Raw genomic sequence first — 26,604 nt, forward strand, 5'->3', positions numbered from 1 at the left:
ATATATGAACTGCTTTTACTGTTTAGTTTGATAAAATCAAATTCCCGCCTTCATGATGAACGGGCAAAAATATCTACTTCACAGTACGCGCATGCGCTTTGAGCAAACAGACAATGTAGCTACAGAATGGATACACTGGCTTTTTATTATGGTTTTACAGACAGTTTCCGGGTTCGTTCACCTTGACAAATTTATTTTATGTATAGATTTTGTGAACAAAAAGTTTATTCGCAGCTCGACTTTTATTGGTGTGTTTATATCACGCAGCACAAGACGTTAATGCTAAGTTGCTAGCAACAGAGTACTTGCTGCTAGATGGGAGCTTTTCTGCTTCTTTAAAGGGAAGTTTTTTTTTCGTGTGAATGCAGGTGGAACATGCCAATCAGCCCTGACCGTCAGTAAGGACCTGCTTTATCTTCTCTCAACCCAGGCTCGAAATGGGAAAAGGTTGTAAAGTGGTGGTGTGTGGCCAGGCAGCGGTTGGGAAAACAGCCATTCTGGAGCAGCTGCTGTACGGAAACCACTCTGTGGGTAAGCAGGGTTCTGACTCCCAGGCAACAAATACTAATTACAGCGACTGGTTCTTTATTTACATGAAACGTTGCGTTCAACTTCACTGACCTGTTTGAGAATAAAGTAATTGACATTTTAACTGAGCACAGTCTTTGTTTGTACAGATTAAAAACCTCGTACTGAATAAAATAAAAATATCCTTTACTATCCCTCATGGGGAAATTCAGGTGCGACGCAGCTGGGAGGCAATGACGGCCTATCAGGACCATTGTAGATAAAAAAAAGAGTACATTTCCACCAAAAACACGGAAATTTGGAGGATAATCTTAGAAAATTTATAGAAAACGTGTCAATGTTTTTAATCTGGAAGATTTCTTAGATTAACCTGAAAAATTCTGAGTTTTTTTTTTTTTGGCGTAAATTTACGCTTTTTTTTTCCCAAGAAAATTTCAGCGATTTAAAAAAATATATATGTTTACAAATGTTTTTAATTTACTTTTATATCTGCAGTGGCCCTTATGTGACAGCATTGCTGTGGGACAGTGTTGCTATTGCTGCTCTAAGACTGGCTGTGTCTTCCTGTTGGTGTCCAGGCTCTGAGTCTAGTGAGACGCAGGAGGACGTGTACGTGGCCTCGGTGGAGACTGATCGAGGTGTGAAGGAGCAGCTGAGGCTTTACGACACCAAAGGACTTCAAGATACTCAAGACCTCCCGAAGCACTACTACTCTGTGGCCGACGGCTTTGTGTTGGTTTACAGTGTCGACAGCCTGGAGTCCTTCAAGAAAATTGACTTCCTGAAGAAGGAAATCGACAAGTCCAGAGACAAGAAGGAGGTGATGCTTGTTCGCTGCACTTACACCTCACCTCAAAAATACTTCTGAAACAGGGTCAAACCACAGCCAACAGGTCAGAGAGAAAAGTGTGTAGGAGTTTAAAGCAGGGTTAGGTTCTACAACATCCTGAGCTTTGAACATTTTCCAGAGTTTTGATCAATCCATCATCTGACCAGAGAGAGGATGGACCACCTGCACAGATGACTCTGGAGGAGCTGCAGAAAGCTGCTACTCATTAGTTGTGTACGCCAGCAAGACGGAAGCCATAACACTGCACATTACCCTGAATACACCATCTGAACAGTAGTGACAGCATCATGCCTTGGGGAAGCTTTTCTTTTGCAGGGACAGGGAAGCTGCTTAGAATTAACAGAAAGATGGATGGAGCTAAAAACAGGTACAATGGAATCGTTTAGATTAAAGTGTATTTATTTGTTAGAATGGCCTACTTAAAGTTCAGACCTAAACCAGGGAATCTGTGGCAAGACTTTATCTGTTGTTGCTAACAGATTCTCTTCATCCAGTGGAGTGGTGGGGAGAGCTGCTTTGTGAGGCAGAAGTTTGAAAACTGCAGCTCTGAGGTGGAGCTGTGCCTCAAAGGCGGGGCTAGGTCCACCCAGGCGTTTTTCACAGGGGAATAGTTGCCATGGAGATTAAAGGATTTCTCCATCACGTATGAAAGAATCAAGGCAACACACCAGGTGTGTTTTTCATGAGTGAATAAAATTATAACATGATGTAAAGGTTAAAAAAGTAGATTTTTACATAATAGTGCGCCTTTAATCTAATTATATTTTGACCAAACAAAATGCGTATTTGCGTTATCTCTGGTTACACTCTGATTAAATGGTAAAACAGCCTGCCATAGAACCACAGAGGGTCCTACCCTGTGCTCTTGAAGCCAGAGGAACATCACACATGTGCCAACACCTGATCTGAGAGTTACATGTGCTGTTCGCTAGGTTGCTGAGCTTTCTGTGAGCCGTGCTCCACATTAGCTCACTAAACATGTGATGTGTTGCCAGGTGACCATCATCGTCCTGGGGAACAAAAGCGACCTGACCGAGCTCCGTCAGGTGGAGCAGGAGGTGGCGCAGCAGTGGGCACGGGGGGAGAAGGTGAAGCTGTGGGAGGTGAGCGTGACAGAGCGCGGCTCGCTCATCGAACCCTTCATCCAGCTGACCAGCCGGCTGACCCAGCCGCAGAGCAAGTCGGCCTTCCCTCTCCCTGGACGCAAAAGCAAAGGCACGGCCTCCAATGACATCTGAGAGGCCCCGCCCACCCGGACCCCCAACTCAACCAGTTTACACTCCTCTGCAGTGTTAACCATCTGCAGTTAGAACATTATATACAGGCTTGATTCTTAAACATGGCAGCATGTGGTTGGTCAGATGGAGCAGCTTCCTGTCCCACTGAGGTTGCTGTAATGGAAATCATAGTGCAATATGTGAGCTAATGTTAGTGAGTAGATTTCTGATTAATATTCTTGTCTGCAGCTAATTAATTTCCTCCTGCTGCTGATGGCGTGAGGCTGAGGTTGAGACTGATCCAGTTTGAGCTTTGAGCATCCAAATCCCTAAAAGGGACTCTGCTGCCCCCTGCTGGATGATCCAGAGTTGCTGCTATCAGCAGAGCTGGTAACCGTGGAGATGGCCTGACTAAGAGGCCTGACCCAGGTTTAGACGTGAGCGGCTGCTTGCATGGCGGCGTGTGATACACAGCTGGAGGCCAATCCCAGTTCAGTCTGGGCTGATATGATGGCACTTAATGACTTAAAAACAAAATGTAGCCATTTTTAAACCTGGTTTGCACTGATGGTGATGTTAGCTCGAGTTTCATTATTTTGATTGTAAAAGCAGCTGGTAATTGTCAGTGTTCATTCAGCAGGTTAGTATTGTTTCTATAGGCTAACATGCTGTTAGTCAGGCTGTCTGACCAAGTGTAGATCTCAGTGTTGCCTCCACACGAGGCCCTAATACACAGTATTGGGGCCAATAAACAATATTAGGGCCAGACTAAAAAATTGTTGTTTTTTTTAAATTACAAGAATAAAGTCATTTTATGATGTAATATTGCCAGAAAAAAGTGGTAAAATTACTAGAAAAAGTTGTTTTAATAAGAGAAAGCTTTGATAAAATGATCAAGACCTCATGCGAGCAACTCGTCTAGTCTGTGAGGATTTTCTTTGAAATATAATCAGTTTGCACAAATCCTGCTACTGATGATATTTGGATGCTGATGTGTTAAAAGATAAATGATATTCCATTTGTAAAATGGAGCCATCACAAGATGACCAGCATTTTTTGTTTTATTTTTTTGTGTTTGTGTTCTCATAAAATTACAAGTCTCCAAATATTACTTTATTCTCGTATTATATTTTTTTCATATATTTGACTTCATTCTCATGACTTTTTTGTCGTACTTTACTCTTGAATTTAGACTTCATTAATGTATGACTTTTTTTCTTGCAATATCACAACTTTATTCTTGTAAACGTATTTATTTGTTCTTGCTCTAATCCTCTGTCATAGACCGGTACTGCTATTTGCAGACAAACTTGTTTTTCTTTTTAGCTAGCAGCTGTTAGCTAACTAGTCAGCAACCTGCAGCCACATGTGCGGTGGGGTGGTCCTGCTCCACTCTATTATTCTCTTAAAGAAAAAGTGGTTCTGGGACTTCAGGGACAGTTTGAGGGCAGATTTTAGAGGTTTTATACCTTTGATACAGGGAACCAGTCCCTACGAGAGCCCTGTTATTACAAGAGCCCTGTTATTCAGAGACATGTTTCATGGGAAGGCTAGGAGTTTAATAGACTCATCAGTGGAAGAAAGAATCTGATTTAGATTGAGTAGATGAGCTGCAGAAAGTTCATCATTGATAACAAAAGCGTCATTCCTCCTGGTCCTCTGGTAGGACTCAGCTCTCAGTCTGGTTCATGTCCACCAATCACAGCCTGGCAGCAATAACCTTCCTGCTACTCCCTTTACTAGATGAATGGTTGCTGTGTGTGTGTGTGTGTGTGTGTGTGTGTGTGTGCGCGTGTGCGTGCATGCATGCTTTTTTTGACCAAGCTGCTTACTTCTGTTAGTCTTCAATGTAGAAATAATCATTGTTTAGATGAAATATTTATTTTTTACTAATTTATATTTGTCACTTTAATGAGCCACATTCCTTGATGCGAGGATGACGTAGGGGTGAATGAGCCGTGTTAGCATTGAACGTGCTGATAGAGCACAGGGTGGGCTAATGATTCTATCTGTACCGGATCACAATAAAGAGACGATGGAACCGGACCCAACCGGACTTCTTGGTTTTGTTTAATTATTTCAAAGGGAGAAACAGAACGCTCCAAACACAAATCACAACCAACATCCATCCACACCTAAACATGCCTACATGAGTGAACCAACTTCGCATTCTGGAGGAGAAGCAAACACCAAACATCTGACTGGTAGTCATGGCGACTCCAGGAAGGAGCCATCCTGGAGCTCAGGCTACGACATGGGGTTACAGTCGGGCTGCAGATAATTTAAAATACAATAAACAAGTTAAGACTTCAGCTGCAAGGTAAAAATCCCCCCGCCCCAAACACACACACACACACACACACCTTTGCTACAAATCAACCCCCATCCCCCAAACCCACTCGTCCCAGTGGCGGTCGCTCTGCTGATTATGTGGCGTAGCGTTTTGTCCACTGTTTGGCTATCCTGTCGTGTTCTGGTCTGTTTGTGGTGTACTGTGTGGCGATGCTTCCCACCAGGGGGTCCGCTGTCAAAACACAAGCATGACATCAGTATGGACTACTGAATGTCATCAGAGAAAGTGTTGAGTGCTACAGATCTCACCAGGGTTGCAGTCGGTGAGCAGGGAGCAGATGGACAGCAGGACCTTGGAGATGGTGAGGGCAGGACTCCAGTTGTCCTTCAGGATGTCCAGGCAGATCACTCCCTGGCTGTTGATGTTGCAGTGGTAGATCCTGGTGCGGAACGTCACCTGATGACACACACAACACCCTGTGAGAAACCGTGAAACGCCACCAAAAAAAACCCACCTGTTTGGTTCTGTTCCACTTCAGAACCGGATCAGAGTCCGAACCTCTGATCCCACAGACTGGACTGTCACCACTAAGTCCTACAAGGTAATTGCCACAATTTCACACTTTGAATTTTTTTTTTTTTCTAAGGATGAAGTATGCCCTCTGGTGGAAAACCTGAACATTACACATCTAAAATAAATGCAGCTTATGGGCTCTATGAAATACTTCAACCTACTTTGGTATGTTAGGGGAAATGTAAATAGAAAAAAAAAATCTGCCACAAATTTTTTTAAAAGTTCAACATTTTCAACTCAAAGTTTTCTTTTAGAATTTTTTTTGAGAATTTATCATCCAGCAAAATATGTCAACATGACGGGCCTCCATGTTTCCGGTTTTAAAAATAGTTTTTAAAATTGGTCTGATCTTCTAATTTAAAATTTTGTGTTTTCATTAGCTATGAGGGCTAATCTTCATAATTAATAGAAATAAATTTGTAATCTATATAATGTTTCACTTGGTGAGGTTTGTGAACTAAACAGGCCTTTCAGTAATATTCTGATCTAGTGAATGTGTGTGTATTGTGTAGAATCCTTACCTTGGGGGGCTTGAAGGGGTAGTCTGGTGTGAAGGCGATGTCCAGGAAGAACACTCCTCCCTCATATACGGAGCCCGGGGGGCCCAGGATGGTGGACCTCCACTCATAGATGTTGTCTCCTTTAGGGCCAGCACTGTCAACATACACGCACGCACACACACAACCAGTCCTGAGTGGGTTCAGTTCACACAAGGTCAGAGGGCAAACCTTCCATCAGAGTCCAACAACCTGGAAATGTGACTGAAACCATGTTTCTGTACTTTAACTGGGTTTATTGGAAGTTTCCAGAATGGATGCTGCAGTATTGATCGATATCTGAACTGAATGCCATTCCTCCTTCTATGTAGGAATCTGATATGATCTGTTGGCATTAGAATGTCCTAAAGCTTCCCTAAAGGCTAAATAAAATGTGTCTAGAGCCACAAACCTTTGCAAAAAAAAAAAGAAACATCCTCTAATTTTTGACAAATATTTACTACAGGAAAGGAAATCTGTTGGAATTTTTAAACTGCCACTTCAATATTCCCATTTTAATATTTTAAGATAAAGAAAAACTAAACGGGCTGCACAGTGGCGCAGTTGGTAGAGCTGTTGCCTTGCAGCAAGAAGGTTCTGGGTTCGATTCCCAGCCCCAGTCTTTCTGCATGGAGTTTGCATGTTCTCCCTGTGCATGGTGGGTTTTCTCCAGGTACTCCGGTTTCCTCCCACGGTCCAAAAACATGACTGTCAGGTTAATTGGTCTGTCTAAATTGCCCCTAGGTGTGAGTGTGTGTGTGCATGGTTGTGTGTCCTGTGTGTCTCTGTGTTGCCCTGCGACAGACTGGCGACCTGTCCAGGGTGACCCCGCCTCTCGCCCGGAACGTTAGCTGGAGATGGGCAACAGCACCCCTCCTGACCCCACTGAGGGACAAGGGTGTAAGAAAATGGATGGATGGATAAAATGGATGGAAAAACTCTTAAAAACGATGACTACATTTTCTGATGCTAGTATTTGCACATTTTCAAAAATAAACTAAATAAACCAGCCAAATCAAGTTGACCGATATTGACAGAATCTTTGATCCAATCAGAGCTTAGCGTCATCCTTTCCATCCGTCTGATCTGAGCTGCTCCATTCAGCAGCACGTCGCTGGGAGGAAACACTGTCACTATTACTGCCGTCAGAGGTACATTCTCCCACCACCTCTTAGTGCGCAGACTGCTGCAGGAGCAGTCACAAAAAACAGAATGCTTAAAGGAGAAGCAACACTACCCAGGGTTTAACCTTTGAACCTGTGAATGAACACACAGGAGCTCATTGTTTACAGCTTAGTGCAGGTTTTGCATAACTTCAATCACTCATGTGTTCCCACACACACTCTGACATTTGGTTCTGAAGTGCCTCACACTGAGCGGACACACCTGAACACACTGCAGCAATCAGCTTCTTCATCTCTTCAGCACCAGATCAGATCGAGTCATCAGCGCCCCCTGGCTACAAGTCAGAAACAGCCTGGGGCTCTAGCCCCCTCCCACTGTGCAGCTTATTAGGAGGAAGATGACATGATGGAAGGACATTCGTCTCCTGAAGGAAAGGCTGGCTGCAGTAGTAGGTCAGCAGAGTAACATTAGGAAGGAGTATGAAGTTTGTAATAGTTTCAGTCAGATTTGTAGCCACGTCAGCATTAACCAGGTTAATGTTGCATGTGCTCCAGCTCCTCTTCACACCCCCAACTTGTTTTTGTTACTGGGCCAGCAGGCAGGAACTGCTTGCATGTCTGCAGTGTTCACGTCTCAAAACATTGAACTGGACCGGTCTGCATTCCATCAGAATGTCAGAGCTGCTGGAGGGAAGAAAGGTTTCAAATCAGACCGAACACATTCCCATCCAGCCCCATTTACCCTTACACCAACAAAGAAAATCCAGTGTATGTCATCTACTCTCAGTATGACTGATTCTGTGGATGCACAAGCAGAGTCCGTCTAACATACAAATATCTTAAAGGGCCAGTACTTTTTTTGAGCTGTATGTCATGTTATAGTGTTATTCCCTTATCAAACACATACTTGGAGTGTTGCCTTGATTCTATCATGCATGTTTGAGGAATCCTTAAATCTCCATGGCAACCATTCAGCTGTACAAAACGCCTGGGTGGACCTAGCCCTGCCTTCACGACACAGCTCCTCCTCTGAGCTGCAGCTTCTGAGCTTCTGCCTCACAGAGTCGTGTATCCACTTCCTGAACCTTAACCAGGGAAACTGGTTAAAGGTCAGGATGCGCTAAAGTTCAGGATTGGAGAAAACCCTGTCAGAGCCAGCAGGAGGCCTGGGACTGGGGTCAAAGTTCACCTTCCAGGTGGGCGAATTTGAGACTGGACCGGTCTGCAGATTCACATTTCTCCACATCAATTCTTCACAGGCTGAAAGCACTGAGCTCTTGACATCTTGATGTTAGGAGATTTTAGCTGCAGATCTGTTCTTCACTACCAATAATCAATCATTCACTAAAGAAATGCTATTATTACATTTTAGGAAATACTTTATTTAATAAAGGAATTGAATTATTTTTTATTTGCATCATCTTATGCATTTCTAATATTGTATAATATACGATTAAGTGGCTCAATGAAATATCAAGAATGTGCCAATTTTATAAAAAAATATTTCAGAATAATCAATATATTAATTACTAAAATAATTATTAGATGTAGCCCTAGCTTCCTGCTTTTCATTTGACTGATTGCTGCACATTCAACTCGGCAGCCATGTTGGATGGGTGGAGTTACCCATCATGCTGGCAGATTCTGGTTATATTGTTATTATTATTACTACAGTTGGTAGTTGAAACATTCTGATCCATGATCTGCTTCCATGTGTTTTTGTTGAAGAATCACCTGGAAACCTGTTTGGGGTTCTCAACATGTGGTTCAGGGGGTTTTCTGCTGCTGTAGAGCATAGCTACATCCTGCTGATGAACAATGAAGTAAAAACACTGATGAACTTTGAACTGGAAGTGGGCAATATGGACTTTAAGTTTTATTGTGATATTGTGTGGTCTGTAACAAATGGAATTGTAATTTATTGAGACGTTAAATCAAAATCTTATAAGAAATTTAGTGCAATAAATGATGCATGATACAATAAATGCCCAGCCCTGATTTGAACCCAACCAACTGTACCAAGCAGAACCGGGTTCTGTAGACTGGTTCTGTGCTCAGAGTGTAATGTTAGCCACCCTGAAGTCACTTTTGCAGATTTTTATTGGAAAAAATTAAGTTTCATCTATTCTTTTCCTTCAAACTCCAAATAAAAAAAACATAAGATGTGAAAAAGTTTCAAGTCTATGATTACATTTGTAAGGAAGTGTAACAACAAGAATTCCCCAGTAAATATACTCACACATTCATGTTTTCAACAGCCATCAGTTCAACACACCTGTAACATGTTCCCTTCATGTCTGACCCAGCTGCAGCTGCTGCTGCACTGACTCAGTCTTTCCACAGGCAGCTGCCAACGTGCTGAGCCAGCCGGGTCGAGTGGCACAGGTTCTGCTGCGGCGGGTGTCCTCAGAACCGCATTACTCCACCATGACACAGGCACACAGCAGACACTAGCAGCGCTGCTGCAGCACTAGATACACCTCAACCTAGTGAAGGGAACTTTCACCTTTTAAATGGTGTGAATGCATGTGTGTGTGTGTGTGTGTGTGTGTGTGTGTGCAGCAGCTCAGCGCTCAGCTGCTTGTTGAGGTAACGGGGCCAGCCACTTCCTCTACAGAGAAAAAGCTTTTCAGAAACCTCAGGCCTCCGACAACACAGCCTGTAGCACACCACCCCACTCATCAGCTACTGGCCTGCTGCACTTTGCAATGTTGATATCAAACTGCTATATATGCCAGTTCTGGCTTTATTGATTTAGGGCAGAGGTGCCCAAAGTGGGCCCTGGAGGGCCGGCATCCTGCATGTTTTAGTTCTCTCCCTGGTTTAGCACACCTGGATCAAATGATGGCTTGTTAGAAGGCCTATAAGAGGAACATTGACATGCTCCCACCACCAGGGAGAGAACTAAAACATGCAGGATGCCGGCCCTCCAGGACCGACTTTGGACACCCCTGATTTAGGGGTTATCATGTTTTCCCCAGTTTAAGACTGAAATCAGGCGGATCCCAGGATGTTTGGGGGACAGGTAGGAGAATGGTAAAAAAGGGGAGACTGCATCAGAACAACAGGGGAAAACTAGAAGGATCAGGGTCGTGCGTTCACACCAGCCCTGTTCAGTCCGCTGTAATCCAGTTTGTTTGCCTAGAAAGTCCAGTTGGTTTGGGGAGCTGTGAATGTGCAATTGAACTCTGACGCAGACTAAAATAGTGAACTCTGGTTCATCTACAAACCTCGGTCTAGGTTTGGTCGAAGTGAACTTTGGTGCAGTTTGAACGCAAATGCGAACACCAAGTGGACCGGAGACCGCTCCAAAAGCAGGAAGCGGACTGCAGCGCAGAGTATTCTGGGTAAATACAGTCAAAACAAATGTGAGTCTAGCGCTAGTGGCAGAAATGACCCTTGGTCTTTTATCAGAAACAAAAGAGAAATCCTAAAATCTGGCTCTATTTTTGTTTACACTGCATGAAGGAAGTCAGAGTCTTCTTCAGAGGTTTTCATGTCGTTTCCTTCAGTGGTTCTTGGTGCAGGAGGTTTATAGTTAAGTGTACATTCAGCCATCTGTAGGTCAGGATATGAGTCAGGGTTGTTACAGTGACACCTAAATCCACTAAGTGTCTTCTAAAAGCTCCTGGAGGCTCTCAGAGAGTTAACTGCTGGTGTTTAAGCCGTCAGTCCACCTTCCAGGTCTAGACGGGACAACCTCAAGTTCACACACCGGTTATTTAGAGCCGACATTCACCGACAGACCTGTCATTACATCCGACCGGGAAATAAAAGGCATGAACATGGACATGACCCATCCCTGTACCCTAGACCTGGAGATGCACAGATCGTAGAGAGGAGCGGATCCATGAACAGAACAGACTGATAACTGCTTTAATTTTCAGGTGTCTAAACCAACCAGGCTTGTTTAAAAACAGGCCAGACAGACCAAATCTGGCTTCATGAAAGAAGCTGCTGCCCACATAGCGGTTCTGTCACCCCTCCTCCTTCCCTCTTCCCTCATTCAGTTGGTTAAAACTGAATCTTTCACCATAACATAAAATTTTCTCATCGGAATGGACAGAGATCACGTGGATTACAGCAAGGTTCTGTAATCCACGTTCTGTAAACTGGTCTTTGCAGAATGAGACACTGTCCTCACCACCTGACATCTACTCTCCCTCTGCTGGTTGTGTGTGTTAAAGAAATGGGTCAGCCTCAAAGAGAACACATCTAGATCCACGCTGTTCCTCTGAAGGCGGTTAGTGATCGAATGCTGGTTCTTCAATGAATTCATGGTCTTCGGACCTTTGCGGAGGTAGAGAACATCAGTTTCACATGCTAGCATTGGCCGATTGCTAATCACCCAAAATTCAGGAAATCGGGATCCATTTATCAGTGCACCCCTAGTTCAGATTATTCATACACCACCATGTCACAACACACAGATCTGGTTCTGATCCAATCACATACTGTAGATTTGGTCAATTCAAATCAACCCACAATCTGCAAAACTAACTAAATCAGTTGATGGTACAATGCTAATAGGAAGGAAGAGCTTCGAGAGCTTCCTGTCTCACACCCTTAATATTGAACACCTTCTTGTTACACAGGTAGAGGTGATTCCTGTTAACGTTTACCAACTCCAAACAGATGAGACTGAAATACTACCACTCACCTGCAGTTCGGAGGAGGATCCAGTGTAATGTCAGCCAGTTCCTTTTGAATTCTTCAAAGAACAATGAAAAAAAAACAATAAAATGTTCAATTTAACATCTTTTAATCAAACTGTCACTCTGAATTAAGACTAATGGAGCCAGAGTACAATGTCTAATCATCTAAAGCTGGAGGAAAACCGCTACCTTGTTCTGTGACAAGACAAGGCAGGACTAAAGGAGAGGGTTCACCTTTTAGCGCTGGTAGACAGAAGCTTGGAGGTCTTGCTCATGCTGACTTTGCTCTCTCGCTTCTTTGAAGGGTTTACTTCCTGCTGCTGCTGATGATGATGAATGGAAGATGAAGAGGAAGAAGAGCTTGTGCTGGCACGGGAATCTTCATCCGACATACCGAGCCTTGGGGACCAGCAGGAACACAGAGTAAAGCTTTCATGTTACCATGTAAAACCATCTGACGACAAGTCAAAGGAATAAATGGACTGGAGCCCCGTTTCTACACTTAGAGCTTCTGTAATAGTTCACACAACAAATATACCTCAATATGTATTAATAGACAGTGGTAATTGTACAAGTACTACCGCAGAGGCCACAAGCCACATTCTGAAGAGTATGGCCAATCATAACCAAGAAAAACAAACGCTACCAGATTGGTTGCTTTGCCAACACCAGCCACTAGTGTCCAGTAAATTACAGGGAGGTAGTTTAGCTTCCCAAGCTTTTTTTTCTTTAAATATTTCAGATTCTTCTATGAAAAATGAACAGATAGGCAGGTTTTCCATGAATAATTTGGAGTTGCAATTCAAAAATCTGGGAACTTGCTGTATTTCTGCAGATGGCAATAAGACCACAGGGAGGAACTCAATCTTTTCTCAGATTATCTGTCTCTTATTATACTGTCACAACATAGTGATAGTTTTAACAAATATGCAAACTCATGTTTTTTCTAAAAGTTACATACTGTAGCTTTTAAAAGGTAAACACTGATATTCCCACATTTAAAATCCTTATTTTCACTCAGACTTAAGAGAGCCAGCTAGAAGTGATGTACACAATTCATGCAAAGCATCATGGGTTATAGGAATAAGGTGGATAGCAACAGGTTGTACAGTACAGAGTGTGTGACAGTAAGTAAGTTGAAGTTAAGTTCAACTGTGGCCATCAGTAGATTTATAAGCTCGGCAGCCATGTTGGATTTCAAGGTCTGGGTTGGTGAGAAACCTCACACTTCGAGTCGTGCTTCAGTTGGGTTTTGGTCATTGAACGTACCATCAGGTCTGTGGGGCTTTAAGTTCCCAGTCAGTTCTGGTTCCGCTGCGCAGACCAGCTGCTCTGGTTTGAGTGTTGCCAGTCCTGCCTGGTTCTCCTGCACACACGGTTTATATTATCGTTGCGGGAGGTCAGCTGGAAACCTGACTGGGCCGCTTCCACAGCAGGCCAGGAATGGACCGGACGGGAACAGCCAACCGGACCCACCAGTTCCCACGTCCCGAACGCCTTCTCGCACGTCCTCCTTCCACATGAGCCCCAGCTAACGCTCGCAGCCCGGCGCTGGTATTTACAACCTTGTCGGGTTGCGACAAAGAGGACCATTCGGTGGAGCGGTTCGGTATTTGGGCCTGGTGGTTCTGGTCGACACCACGGAGGGATACACGGCCGCACATCAGCCCTCCGCTGCCTGCTGAGAGGAGCAGGTCGAGGCGGAGGAAAGAAGAGCTCGACAGGGAGACGTCGCCTTTAAACTCTCACCTGTGGTGGTTCGGGAAGTCGTTCCGGTCCAATTAGACAGCTTTTAACATCTCCGACCCTCACGACGACACACAAACCAAACAAACCGTACGGAAATAAATGTTTGAACGGCAACAGCCGTCGACTTGCAGCTGATCTGAGTGCAGGCAGCCAGCCGCAGGATGGACCGGTTCCGAACCGTCCGCCGCCTCGAACACGGACATGTTTACAGTCAGGGCATGGTCAAAAGGTCCAGCATCTCACAACACCAGCAATATTAATATATGGCTTTAGATACCTTTCTTTGTGTGTGTCTCCGCCGCCTGGACGCACCACTGTCAGAATACTTTAATGAGAAGACGGGAAACTTCCGGTCAACTTCTGACAAATAAAAGCATGAAGCCATGAGCCAATCATCTGTGGATCTGATTCAGAATCACAGTGAGGGTCCAGAAACGACACCGATTATCTGCGGCACGTTGCAGAGAACAGCAACAGAAAGGAAAAGAGTTTTCTGAAAAAATAAAAGATGGAAAGTTTGGCCTACTTTCGTACAGTAACAGGAGCACCGTGTGCTACAGTGTTTTCTGTACAGAAGGCCAAAAGAGCCACAATCCAAGAAATAAGTAAGAATTATTAAACACTTACTCTGCTGATATATTTACATAAAATTGGAAATAAATACATCAAGTGCATTTTATCTTTACATGTTTTAAATGCTTCTATTCTATTAGAGCTATTATGAAAATAGTCTTCAGGATTTATTTATGTATTATTGTACACTGAGCAGATCCTCGCAACTGATTTGCTCAGATATAGCCTTAGACAGACAGATGGACAAATGCTTTTTGCTGTGAAAAAAACTGTGTTTTGTGAAGTCTGGCTGCCTTGAGCTCCTTGGGTTGCTGTCCTTGCCAAGGTCAAAGTTCAAGCAAACTGCTGAGCATTGGAGCTGTGACAGATGCAGTCAAAGAGACAGGATATCTATCAAATCACTCCAGACTGAGCAGAAACACCACACTGCTCTCTGAATCACTGGATCTTCATCATTTTCTGCTCCGCTCTTTTTCTCAGCACGTTTATTTTTAATGTTCTTTTATTGCATAAAACACTTGCAGATTAAACTTGTTCTGAAAACTCCTTATTTGTGCTGTAGTCTGCAGCGTTTGGCAGTATTTTCAGTTTAGCTCCACAGTGAACGGTGTGGAAGCCCCACTAGCCTATGTAAAATCCCGGAGGAGGGATGCTGAGGTGCACTGCGCTCACTGATCTGCAGATGCATTAGCTACAGTCCTCCAAACTTCATGAAACTTCAAGCAAGGCTGTCATGTCCAGCATCACTATCTGACCTCACTGTTACATTTTTGAATGGGTTGTTAGTTTTATAAAAATAAAGAACCTCCTAAACCTTGTGGAAAACCTTTCCAGAGGAGCTGAAGCTGTTAGAACTGCAAAGGGTTGACTTAGCATCAAATTAAAGCCTATGGATGAAGATTAGGATGAAACTCAAGTTGATATATATGTGAAGATCAATAACCAAAAATCTTTGGAATGTGAAGCTTTCAAACAATAAATTAGATTCATTAGAATGTGTAGTAGTGGTGAATTTGTCACTGGGCATAACTGAGACCCAGCATAACTGGGTCTCAGTTATGCTGAGACCCAGGTCAGCAGGTTCTGCAACTTTGGTCATCGCCATAGTTTACTTGTGCCTCTGTCTGGCTCTGGATGAAGATACGAAATCTGAAAAACATTTAGTTTCTCTACTATAGAAATATTTTTTCTCTAACAGAAAACACTTGACTTATCTGCAGAATTCACACATAATCGGATAAAGAAATATTGTGACTTTGGAGGTATTGAAAGATACCTGCAAATGTTTTATTTTATTTTTTTTATCTAAAACGATTAAAATGGTTTATTTCCTGCTGTTTGTGGTCAGCAGAACCGAGTGCCAGCTGCCTGCTTTTATTTTGTTGAGTGGGGTAAGTGCTGTTTCCGGTGTTTTGGTTAACAACAGTGGAGAGAGAACTTAACGCCACCGCTGGATGGCAGCGTGCCCGCTCTCACCGGAAGTGCCGGTCCAGCAGCTCACAGGATGTCATTAGGACTCGGTGATGAGATTCTGTGATGAGAACGAGATCTGAGCAGAGACTCAGCCTGCGGGCGGGAGCTGCTTTCACCTTTAACCCCACACTTTCTACTGCAACATCATCTCACTGTGAGATTATAAATGACAGAAGAATCCAATATCAGCAAAAATATTCTTATGTTAGAATGGCCCAATCAAAGTTCAGACCTAATTTTAAATGAGAATGTGTGGCTAGACCTGAAAACTGATGTCGACTGATGTTCTCCATCCAATCAGAGTGAGCCGTTTCATGTAGAGGAATGGAGGGAAAATGTTCATGTGTAGACAGAGCAGATCATGGACTCAGAGGAGCTGAGTGAATGTACCGCTCATACTCACAACTACTTTAGAGTCATCACATCAAATCTCAATAAAATATCTAAAAGACCATCAAAGCCTGACAAATGCTTTCATCAACAAGAGCAATATAAATAATAACCCAAAGTGGTGAAGAGATGAAATTGCATTTTGATTAAAACTCATGTAGTTCTGACAGCAACTTGTTAGCAACAGGGCTGTCTAATAAAAGAGAAGAACAGCAGGTCTAGTCAAAGTCTAGACTTAAACAACAGATGCCTGAATTGAAACAATTCTATACAGCATAGCTAGTATTCATTCAGGATTTCTTTGTTGAATGACCTAAAACAATTCTGTTTGATGAGCAAAACCAAAACAAATCTGGAAAAGAGAAGGAGGGGGTGAGGAGGGGCACCACCAAAAAACTTCCTTTGTGGAAATTTGAGTGAGTGACTCGTTCATGTGGAACAGATCATGGCTCCTCATGCAGACGTGTCTCCGGTTCATTCTCAGACCAACCCTGGCCTTTCCACAAGCATTGGTCTGCGACTTCTCTGCAAATGTTACGCTATCATCCAAGCATGACTGACTTCTCTTTTTCTGCTCCAGTCTTCCTGCAGCAGCAGCACAGGGAGGGAGAGGATGGGGGGGTTCACTCTGCCCACCCCCCTCCTCCTCCTGATGAGTCAACCATAATTAACTCTGCCACTGTTGCTCCACTCTGCTGATTCTGCAAGGTGGTTAGAGTGAAACCACAGCAAAGCGGCGCCTCCTGCTCACAACAAGGTGAGTGTGGCTGCTGTGAAGAGGGTCATCAGCAAGTGTGTTTGTTTAGGTGCAACACACACACACACAGAGTCCACATTAAACCCCAGTCTGTGTCTCCTTGCTCAACAGTTGGTTTATTCAATTCAGTTCTTCTCAACACATTCCTTCTTGCTGCCTAATGGGAACATTTTGAATAAAGAAGCAGCAGATAAAATCTTCTAGACGACTTTTTCTGATAATTATAGACAACAAATGAAATAGTCTACAGCAGCTCTCTTTTAACTAGAGATGAGTAAATACTTGTCTACATCTCCACTTTCTCAATCTTCACTGGCGTTGTCAATCATGCTCGACTTTGCTGCTCAGCGTGCTAATGGCGGAGAACTAACTTACCAAGGAGGAAGCAGAAGAATCTATTGTTTTCACAGGTTATCTGTCTCACTCATTCTATACAATCAGGATAGAAACAGTTTTCGTAATTGTAAAAAACAACAACATTGTTGTAATAGTTACATACAACAGCTTTAAAAGGGTTTGTTTCAATTCAGGCAATCGTCTCAGTGTTGCAATTATTGTCACTTGTCCAAGTTTCTCTGCTAGACTTTTTTCTTAAACTCAACTTTACATATACATGTTTAGCTAAAGAACTCTGAACAGCCAGACTCTAACCCATAATGCCATCTGTCAGGTCTCTGCTCTACCCCTGCTCTACCTTATTATTAGAAAATTTGTCATAAGTAATTCTCACAGAAACTGAATTTCAGAGATTTCATCAGGTGTAAGCCATAATCCTCAGCAGAAGAGAATTAAACAAAGTCACTGTGTACTTAACCTCTACATGGGTTTGACTTTTTGAATGGAATGAGAGGAATCAGTTTCCGGCGACGGCTCATCTCAGACAGGAAGTGGGCTCGGAGACGAGCCAATCGGAAGAAAAACAGCAGACGGAGACAGACTGTCACATTACAGCCAGTGTTTAATTCACTATGTATTCCCACAAGGCAATAAATGTACAGCAAACTAACACCTAATGTCATACATGATGATGAGCTCAGTCCATGCCACAAGTCTGCAGGAACACAACGGATACCATGACGACACTGTATGAACACACATCCAGACGCCATGCACTATTTCTGACCGGAAACAGAAAAACCACTCACACACACACACACACACACACACACACACACACACACACACACACACACACACACACACACACACACACACACNACACACACACACACACACACACACACACACACACACACACACACACAATTAACATTTTTACATCACATGACCCATGGATAGTACACACACACACACACACACACACACACACACACATTTCAATAAAGGACATGACCAGAGTGGCAACCATGGTATAAACAATGCATTAAGAACAGCAACATCAACAAGAACAATAACAGTATTAAAGCTTTTCATGACCATATCAACATTCAGTGTATTGGAAAATACAATCCCAATAGACTCTTTGTATAAAAAGAAGCTTTTCAAGTCAGCATGGAACAAAGAACAGTTCATATGTCAGCGGGGTGGGGGTGTAGGTGGATGATTCCGTAGAGCCGGAGGACAGGAAGAGTTGGACGTGATGTTGGGGTGAGCGCGGCTCTATGTGGCGTAGCGTTTGGTCCACTGTTTGGCTATCCTGTCATGCTCGGCTCTGTTGGTCAGGTACTGTGTGGCGATGCTTCCCACCAGGGGGTCCGCTGCAACACAAACACCAGGGTCACCATAGCAACGGGTGCTTTCACAGTTTAACACCTGAATCTGCTTTAATCTAAACCACGTGTCAAACTCGAGGCTCGGGGGTCAAGTCTGGCCCGCCGTAGCTTTCTATGTGGCCCACTGGACTCTGGAACTAGTCAATATCATTTTATCAGTCACACTAAAGCAGATTATATATACTGCCAACTACATCAATCAGTCCCTCCACTTTTTTGTGCTAATGCATAATTGTGATTTCTAAAAATGGTCAAAAACACTGGGTTTAAGTGATGCTACGCCAACCTACAGGTGGCAGTAGCTCTCACTGCTGCCTCAAACTTACCTGATGGTTATAATCTGTGATTGAGTAACAAAAGTCACATTTACCGTCATACTTAAGCGCAACTATCTGAAAAAAACAGACTATTTTGTTAGAGATAGGGCAAAATCGATTTCATGCTGAATATCTTTTCACACTGATTTGTGTTTAATATTTAATTTTAATTAGTGTTACAATTCATTACAATATTTAATTTTTAAATGATTTCTCAGCAGGTAAACAGAAAATAATTTACTAAATTGTTTTATGCTTTTAGTTAAAAAAAAAATCAGCATTCATGAAGTTTAAATACAGCACACTTCTTGCTGTTTTCACAGGTTAGAGACCTTCAGTTTATTGACTTAGGGAATGATCCAAGCAGATCTGAACACATTAAGGAGGAGAGAAAACCCAGTTCTCATTTAGCTGCCTCGTTTATCACAGAGGGGACAGAAAGAACTCAGCGTTCTCGTTCCCATCAGCCATCACTTCACATCGTCCCTCTGCCTCAGCTCTTACCTCCCCTGCCACTCGGTGCCTGACTTTAGAGCAGCAGACAGAAAGTGGATGGGCAGCTCAGGACCAGGTTAGTGGTGATGCTACCTGCTCCATTAACGCCCAACTCTTCCAGAACCAGGCCATAATGACACTCGTTAACTTTCTAAGTGTTGATGTGTGTCCAGTGAACTCTGCTAGCTGCTTACTGGAGTGTGTTTATCCAGTAGGTCCCAGTTAAATATTGATTCAGCTGCAGGGACGGAAGGAAGACGGCCCAGACACAAAGTCAACGCTTTAAATAAAGTTACTGGACCGTCGGCTTCTTCTTAGAGGAAAATAAGTTAAGATGCAAGGAGAAGTTGCGCATCTGGTCTTATCTGTACACAACCAAACTCATCATCTTCATTGGTTGTGGGCAGGCTCCTGCTGCTCCTGCTCCTGCTGCGGACCTGAGGCCTTCATGGCTCTGTTCAGGACCTCAGGCCTGTTGGTGTCTCATTTCACTGCCTCTCATGCAGACTCACTGAAGAACACCAGCATTGTTGTTTCAAACAGACGGTCGTTTCCAGTTCAGCTGCATAGAGCTCACTCGGAGGGGTCAGAGGTCACATTATCAGAGGATCAATATGTAAATGGAGGTAAGGGAGTCAAAGAGGCCAAGAGGAGGTTAACTGTCTCCTCTGGAGTGAACATCCACTGATGCCAGGTTTCAGTTACAGTTGCAGTGCAGTGGAGCTCCGTCTGCTGGGCTGGACAGAGCCAGACTGAAGAGAAAATATCAGTCACTACAGGAAGCTGTGATCACAACTATTAATGCAAACTCAACCAGCATTCACAATTTTTCCACAGACTGGGTATTTTCATAAGTTATTACAACTTTTCCACAAATCTGACCTTGATGTTTTCAGTTTCCTTCCTGTTTGACCAATCACTGCTACTCTGCTAAACTTTGACCAATCCTCTCAACCCCCTTCTAATTTAACTTCCTGCTTCAAATGTGTCTTGAAAACTGAACCGGCAAGATAAAATCATATGCAACACTAAACCCTAACATTTGCCTTTTCTTTTTTTTCAAAAATGTTTAGTAGGATTTGCTGTGTTAACAGTTCGTGTTAACTTGAATGACCAATAAGGAGTTCTTCTTTTGCACTTTGACCTTTCAGAGGTCAAAGTGCAAAGATCTGATTTGTCTTAAGGCAATATATCACCTTAAGAAAACTTTTATTTGCACTTTAAATATTAGCTATGTTAAAATCCTGTCTGTTTTAGGAAGATTGTGTGGATAAATGTCAATTTCTTTTGTGCAAAAAAATAAAGCTTAAAAAATGTGCAACTTTGACTGCAGTTTTTGAAAAAACGTTGCTGAAAAATCAGTACTTTTAGGTGGCAGCATCAATAAAAACATAATCAACACAGAGAACATGCGAGTCAGGCTGGTCGGAGGGAGCTGAGGCTCTCACCAGGGTTGCAGTCGGTGAGCAGGGAGCAGATGGACAGCAGGACCTTGGAGATGGTGAGGGCAGGACTCCAGTTATCCTTCAGGATGTCCAGGCAGATCACCCCCTGGCTGTTGATGTTGCAGTGGTAGATCCTGGTGCGGAACGTCACCTGATGACACAGAGGCCGTGATTAGAGGAAGGAGTCTTCTTAGTGCAAACCTGCCGCACTTTACTTCAGATGCAAACAGGAAGAACAGATCACAAAAGGTCCAATCTGTCCAAATAACTCAAGACTACATTTTTCCAAGAAAAACATGTACAGCTAAAGCCAGATGTAGTAAAGGCCCCAAGTGCTCAGGAAAGGCTGCTGCCTCCGATTCAATGACACACACCTCGTACTCCGCAGTGTGAAGGTGAAGCTAATGGTCCCTCGGGATCTGATGTAATCAGCGCTGAAGTAAAGAGAGCACAGCAGATCCTGACATCAGCATGCAGAGCACCGCATTGTTAAAGAGTCACCTTTGACCTCTCCACTCCATTCCTTCCTTAACATCTCCTCCTCAGGAGAAACAAATCAACCTGCTGTTCAAAACCCATCAGTTTCCCAGGAAGGAAACTGATGACAGGCAGCTGGGACAGGGAACAGAACAGTGAGAGGCAGGCAGGGTGTCTGATGAGAGCAGACTGCAGCTGGGACTTTACGTCTCGTGTGTGAACCGTTTCTCTTGTGTTGATCCACTTGTGCCAACGCTGGCAGCCATGAAAGCCATCCCTGGCTCGCTGTGCGGTCTCATTAACAGCCTGTAATCCCATCATGTCTGATGCTAATAAATTATGATGCTGCCTCGGCGTAACAACAGCTTTAAGTCTGATGCAGCATCCCTTCAGTAATATGGAGGAACCAAAGCCACTGCCCTCGGCTGCTGCATGCTTTCACTCACAACTATCCTCACTGTGGAGAGAACCAGGACAATGCTAATAGAAAACATCTGTACCTACGGTTCCCAGAAAAACCTTTACCCTTTTATTACAAATGAATCATTATTACCAAAAACACCCTAATTTTTTCTTCCTGTTTACTTCAAAATAAGTGTGAAACGTAAAGAATGCAGCTCATAACAGCTTCCACTTATTCCACCTTACAACGTCACATGCTCACAGCAACTGGATGCTCAGAAATTGATTCAAATATGATGGGATCTTAATATTAAAAAAAGATCTGGTTACAGTTTTCTGTACATTTCACATAATTCTTTTATACAGATGCATTTCCTAATGCTATATTAGTTTAGGATTTGTTGTCTCTGGACAGTTTGCTTCCTATGTGACATTTTTACTCAGTACATGTTTGATTGTCTTATTATAGACAGTGGTCATATCAGCTGGGAATAGTCTTAATTTAAAAAAAAACTATATTTATATTTGTATTCATATGTGTTTAATTCTCTAAATACATAAGTTGTACAGTGGTTATTTACAACAGCAGTGAAGTAGTGATTAATGGAACGGCCAGATGTTTGATTTAAACATGAGTTTGTTTGTATTAAACATGGCTGTCCTGTGCAATCCTGAGATCTACGCCGTATTCCTGGAGGAACCAGGCTCTACGCTCCACACAGTAAAAGAAAGAGATCATCACAGTGAAGTCATCCATACATTTCATTTAAAGGACTTGGAACTATTGGAGCTACACCAGGAAAATACCCTTTTCACTTTAAAATTGAAACTTTTAAGAACAGTGGTATACATTTCATAATAGTGACTGGTCTATGCTCAGGGTGTTTTCACACTTCACAGTCTGCTAGTCTCGGTTGCAACATTTTTTCCTTTTCCAGCTGCAATAAAGATTGCAAATCTATACACTGTGCAGCTCTAAGGGAATAAAATCGCAGTAAAATGTATTAAAACTAGCTTTTTATTCCAACTATCATTTACAAATTTTTCTATCACATTTTCATCAAACAAATAAAATGAACAGCTGTGTAAAATGTGAGTTTAGATGAAGATAATTAGGTCAAAAACATTTAATAATCTTTTCCCATGTCTGGTTTTAGCTCAGGGATCAACTACAAATCTACGATAGGCGCCCTCTTAGTCCTCTTCCTACCCGATACACACACACCACAGTCATCTGGACAAATGGAATAAAAAGAAGCCAAACAGAATCACAGCTGATAACTATAACAATAAGACAGATGAAAACAGTTTAGTTTAAATGGAGGTTACAGATTGAGCCACGCTTGCTTCATTGCGCTCCATGGAGTGTTAAACAACCTCGTTTGAAAACAATATTCATGTCTCACATGGGGAAACAATGTGAAAACTGTGCTTTAGGTCAAAGGCATGAGAAAATAAATCAATGGAGGGATGTAATGTTAGAGGGGGATAATCCCTCAGTCACTGAGCGTCTGAAGGAAACCTGTATACGTAATGTCCTTTTTTTGTTCTCAGCCTTCATCTAAGTGTATTGGTGTCAATCTTAGCTGTTTCCTTCATCCTAATATCAGTGAGTGAGCCAGTGAAGAGAGCAGCTGCTGCTGTCTGATTGGGCCCTGATTTGCTGGTCGGCATATTTCACAGCTTCACTGGAAAAACAAGACAGCAGGAGGCCAAAAGCGTCGATGAGCTCAGCTTCCCCTCTGCACAGACAGTCAGGAAAGTAGCTTCTGGAGCAGAAGACAGGCTCCTCTGGAACAGCTTCTGGGTGGGCTTACAACTGCAGGTCAAATCCACTGGGCTACAGACAGGAATATAATACACATCAAACTTAAATCTTAATACACCTGTGTAAGGATGCATTCACAGCAGTCTACTTTAATCCAACTCCACTTCGTTTGCCTAGATAGTCCAGATGATATGGGGAGGTGTGAATTAATCGAACACTGATGTGGACCAGAGAAGCCAACTTGGTCTGGGTTGGGTTTAAGTGAACTCTGGTGCGGTTTGAAAGCATATATGAATGCCAAGTGAACTGGAGGCTGCTCCAAAAACAGAAAAAGAACTTCATTCTGGGTAAATAAAACCAAAACAAACTCATGAGTCTAAAGAAATGACTTGTGTTTTTTTTATATATATACCAAAGATGAGAGAAATCCTCCCACCGCTAAAAATCTGATGCCACTCCATTTTTCTTTCCATTTTGTGGAGAAGAAAGTTGTGTTCAGTGTCTTCTTCAGAAGTTTTCATATTGTTTCCTTCAGTAGTTCTTGGTGCAGCGCCACCATCGGCGAGGGGAGGAACAGGCTTTTCAAAATGGACAATAAGCAAACTGCCAAATTAGTTACAAAAGTGGCTTAAGGATAAAGTCCAAGTTTTGGAGTGACCATCACAAAGCCCTGACCTTAACCCTTTAGAGTAAGGGCCTTCAACTCCAGGCTTTGAGGGTAGGTGTCCTGCAACTTTTAGGTACATCTCTACTTCAACACCTGAGTCAAATAATGAGGTAATCAGCAGGACTCTGGAGAACTTGACTGCACTTAGGAGGTGATTCAGCTATTTGATTGAAGTGTATTGGACCAGGGACACATCTAAGAGCAGCAGGACACCGGCCCTAGAGGACTGGGATTACCCCCAGCCCCCTTTTGAGAATGTTTGAGCTGAGATACACACTTTTGAGCCGAGATCAAAGGTGTGTATGAGGAAGGTGGCAACAAACTGCCATCCTCATACACACTGTGAAGAAGAATGGGCCAAAACTCCAGCAACTATATTGTAGCTCAACTTATGAATTTAAAGAAAGTAGAAAAAAACTCTCCCATTATTCTAACTTTAAAAAAACAGAAATAATTTTGGCAAGCTGACCTGACAAATGGATCTGATTTAACGTCACAGAGTGGGAAAATGTTAATTTTTTATAGATGGATGGTGTCAACTTTACTACAGCTTTGGTTTAGTTTTACTTGGCTTGTCAACACTGATCCTAATTGACATTGTCCAACTGTGCTGCTGAGACACAGCAAGGCAAGGCAGTAATACATGACGGCATACATAGCAGAGAAGGGCTCAAAAGAAAATGAATGAGTCATCATACTGATTGGTCAGACCTACATTAACCACAAACAGGAATTAGTGCAATTAAGGTATAGTGATTTCAAAAAGCAGACCATGATGACTGATTTGTGCTAACCACCTACATGTGGGTTTACACCATCAGTGACAGGAGGTCCGGTGTGACAGAGTTCACCACAGCCTCCATGCTCTGCATCAAGAAGTTAAAGCTGTCACAAGTCCCCTCATTGCACAATATGGTACAATAGCACCTGGTGGATCATCAGGTAGCGCTCTCACAAGAAATAATACTTTCCTTCCACACATTTTTTCCCTCAAGTTTGTCCCATTGTTCATTTATTCTCAATTTCCCAGGCCCAAGGTCATTGTAAACTATCCATCCATCCATTTTCTAACACCCTTGTCCCTTAGTTGGGTCGGGAGGGTTGCTGGTCATTGTAAACTAGTAGTTCTCAATTATTTTATGATATTCTTCACCTAAGAAGCGCCTCTTACCCCCACACCTAAGGAATTGAATATACTATTGAGACCCAGATACATTTAATTATTCATCTGTACAGACGTTTGTATGACTTTCCAGCACCAGAATTCTGCATACCTTCACCTTATTATCAAAAAACTTAGGTCTCAAGTTCTGGCAGCTCATTTTATTTCAAATTATTTCCAAATTCTGTTTATTAACTTGATTTTTTAACATTTAATCAAGACTCTTCATTTTGTGTGCAAATGATTCACTGGGATGTACATTATTTGAGACCAAAACTCAGTAAAAGTGTTTTAACTGTAAACTTTGGTTAGCAAAGTCCTGAATACCTGTGCAGACTGTCTCACAAACTGAGGTTGACAAACAGACCACAGTTTGTGAGACTGAAGGACTGTGTCTAACCAGGTGGTTAGAAGTACAGGAGCACCACAGGGCACTGTACCCTCACCATTCCTTTTCACTCTGTACACTTCAGACTTCCAGTATATGTCCAACTCCTATGATCTACAGAAATGATGTCTGACGTCTCTACAGTAATTGTGTATCAGACATGGTGAATTCCAGTTTGGCTTTTTTGGGTTTCTTTTTCCATAGAATCAACAGAAAGTGAATGAGTGAATGAAAACACAATCTATTATGGTTTATAACGTGATGGACTGTCCTATCAGAAAGTTACATAACTTGCTCTCGGAGTTCACTATATAGTTTTGGATGGTTTTCTTGATTCCTTTTCCACCATCCACACCATCTGTCTTGGGTTATATTTATTCTCGTTTCCACTTCATGGCTGGTCGGCTGCAGAACGAGAAACCTTAGACTTTCCAATAGTATTAGCAACAGTAAACACAGGACCATGAAGCTGCTGGGAGAGGATCTTGGAGTCTTCACTTTGAACATGGACATCTGTGAGTTTCATTCTGAGTTCCTGAGCTCTCATCTTTGTCCAGAATCTATTCCCTTTTAAGTAAGATGGATCTCTGATCAAAAGCTTGAATGTATCTGTGATACTACTAATTAAGGTTAAATATGACAATGATGCAAGGATCCGTTCTGTTCAGGGGAACCAATATATCTGTTTACTCCATGTTAGCATGTTTATAAAGTAAAATTAATATCTTAATTTTGTTCACATATTAAACACAAGCAAGGTTGGTTTATAAAGCTGCTTTAAACTGACTTCAGGAAAAATTAACCATTTCAAAAGGATGTAAGAAAACAAGCACCACTTGTCTACATCTCTACAAATTGATTTATAACAGAAAAAAAAGCATTACATGGTTCTGTCAGTTCACATGGGGTTATTATGAGAAGACCCCTATTTGAAAAGAACTACAGGAAAAACATTCCTGGTTCTGAGTTTGCTCAGCATTTCAAGCATAAAAATAGAAATGAACAGCAGTTTGAAAAAGCTAAATACCCTAA

At 42.6% G+C, this 26,604-nt stretch overlaps 3 protein-coding genes across 11 annotated transcripts in view; 1 reads left to right on the plus strand and 2 right to left on the minus strand.

Annotated features, from left to right (window-relative positions):
• The first annotated feature begins 82 nt into the window (after window positions 1–82).
• Window positions 83–4,641, plus strand: nkiras1 (NFKB inhibitor interacting Ras-like 1). Of its 4 annotated transcripts, none has more exons than XM_008421280.2 (4): window positions 83–248; window positions 369–531; window positions 1,107–1,348; window positions 2,374–4,641. In XM_008421280.2, exons 2-4 carry the CDS (start codon window positions 438–440, stop codon window positions 2,614–2,616), a joined length of 579 nt encoding a protein of 192 aa, XP_008419502.1. In that variant the 5' UTR covers window positions 83–248; window positions 369–437; the 3' UTR covers window positions 2,617–4,641. The 4 variants fall into 4 exon arrangements, with proteins under 4 accessions (XP_008419502.1, XP_008419500.2, XP_008419504.1 ...); XM_008421278.2 differs by having other exon boundaries at window positions 92–171; window positions 431–531; XM_008421282.2 differs by having other exon boundaries at window positions 94–171.
• Window position 4,642: 1 nt separating this feature from the next.
• LOC103471960 (ubiquitin-conjugating enzyme E2E 1) lies at window positions 4,643–14,119 on the minus strand. 6 transcript variants are annotated; one of them, XR_534772.2, is made up of 7 exons: window positions 13,803–14,115; window positions 12,011–12,175; window positions 11,782–11,832; window positions 5,983–6,115; window positions 5,197–5,344; window positions 4,959–5,119; window positions 4,643–4,866 (listed from the first exon to the last, which is right to left on the minus strand). XR_534772.2 is itself a non-coding variant. In XM_008421275.2 (7 exons), the coding sequence occupies exons 3-7, from the start codon at window positions 12,166–12,168 to the stop codon at window positions 5,022–5,024; spliced, it is 588 nt and encodes a 195-aa protein (XP_008419497.1). In that variant the 5' UTR covers window positions 12,169–12,175; window positions 13,046–13,142; window positions 13,253–13,504; the 3' UTR covers window positions 4,643–5,021. The 6 variants fall into 6 exon arrangements, 5 of the variants coding, with proteins under 5 accessions (XP_008419497.1, XP_008419495.1, XP_008419494.1 ...); XM_008421275.2 differs by lacking the exon at window positions 13,803–14,115 and adding exons at window positions 13,046–13,142; window positions 13,253–13,504 and having other exon boundaries at window positions 4,643–5,119; XM_008421273.2 differs by having other exon boundaries at window positions 4,643–5,119; window positions 12,011–12,184; window positions 13,803–14,119.
• Window positions 4,643–26,604, minus strand: part of LOC103471961 (ubiquitin-conjugating enzyme E2 E2) — a 65,888-nt gene continuing 43,926 nt past the window's right edge. Inside the window, exons 5-7 of the mRNA XM_008421277.2 lie at window positions 20,712–20,859; window positions 18,021–18,436; window positions 4,643–4,958 (exon numbers count right to left, since the gene is read on the minus strand). Of these exons, the coding sequence (XP_008419499.1) occupies window positions 18,339–18,436; window positions 20,712–20,859 (246 nt within the window). The 3' untranslated portion in view covers window positions 4,643–4,958; window positions 18,021–18,338. The remainder of the gene's footprint in view (window positions 4,959–18,020; window positions 18,437–20,711; window positions 20,860–26,604) is intronic.

Source organism: Poecilia reticulata, linkage group LG11 (genome assembly GCF_000633615.1).
Source record: "Poecilia reticulata strain Guanapo linkage group LG11, Guppy_female_1.0+MT, whole genome shotgun sequence".
Classification (NCBI taxonomy): domain Eukaryota; kingdom Metazoa; phylum Chordata; class Actinopteri; order Cyprinodontiformes; family Poeciliidae; genus Poecilia; species Poecilia reticulata.

Excerpts from the sequence above, each read along its gene's own strand:
- nkiras1 (XM_008421278.2), top strand. The coding sequence starts at position 92 with ATGCGCTTTGAGCAAACAGACAATGTAGCTACAGAATGGATACACTGG. Across the intron at positions 172-430 it reads GTTTTACAGACAGTTTCCGG|GCTCGAAATGGGAAAAGGTT; the intron begins GTTCGTTCACCT and ends CTCTCAACCCAG. Across the intron at positions 1,349-2,373 it reads AGTCCAGAGACAAGAAGGAG|GTGACCATCATCGTCCTGGG; the intron begins GTGATGCTTGTT and ends ATGTGTTGCCAG.
- LOC103471960 (XM_008421273.2), bottom strand. The coding sequence starts at position 12,168 with ATGTCGGATGAAGATTCCCGTGCCAGCACAAGCTCTTCTTCCTCTTCA. Across the intron at positions 5,345-5,982 it reads ACCCCTTCAAGCCCCCCAAG|GTGACGTTCCGCACCAGGAT; the intron begins GTAAGGATTCTA and ends GTGTGTCATCAG. Across the intron at positions 5,120-5,196 it reads GCTCACCGACTGCAACCCTG|CGGACCCCCTGGTGGGAAGC; the intron begins GTGAGATCTGTA and ends GTGTTTTGACAG.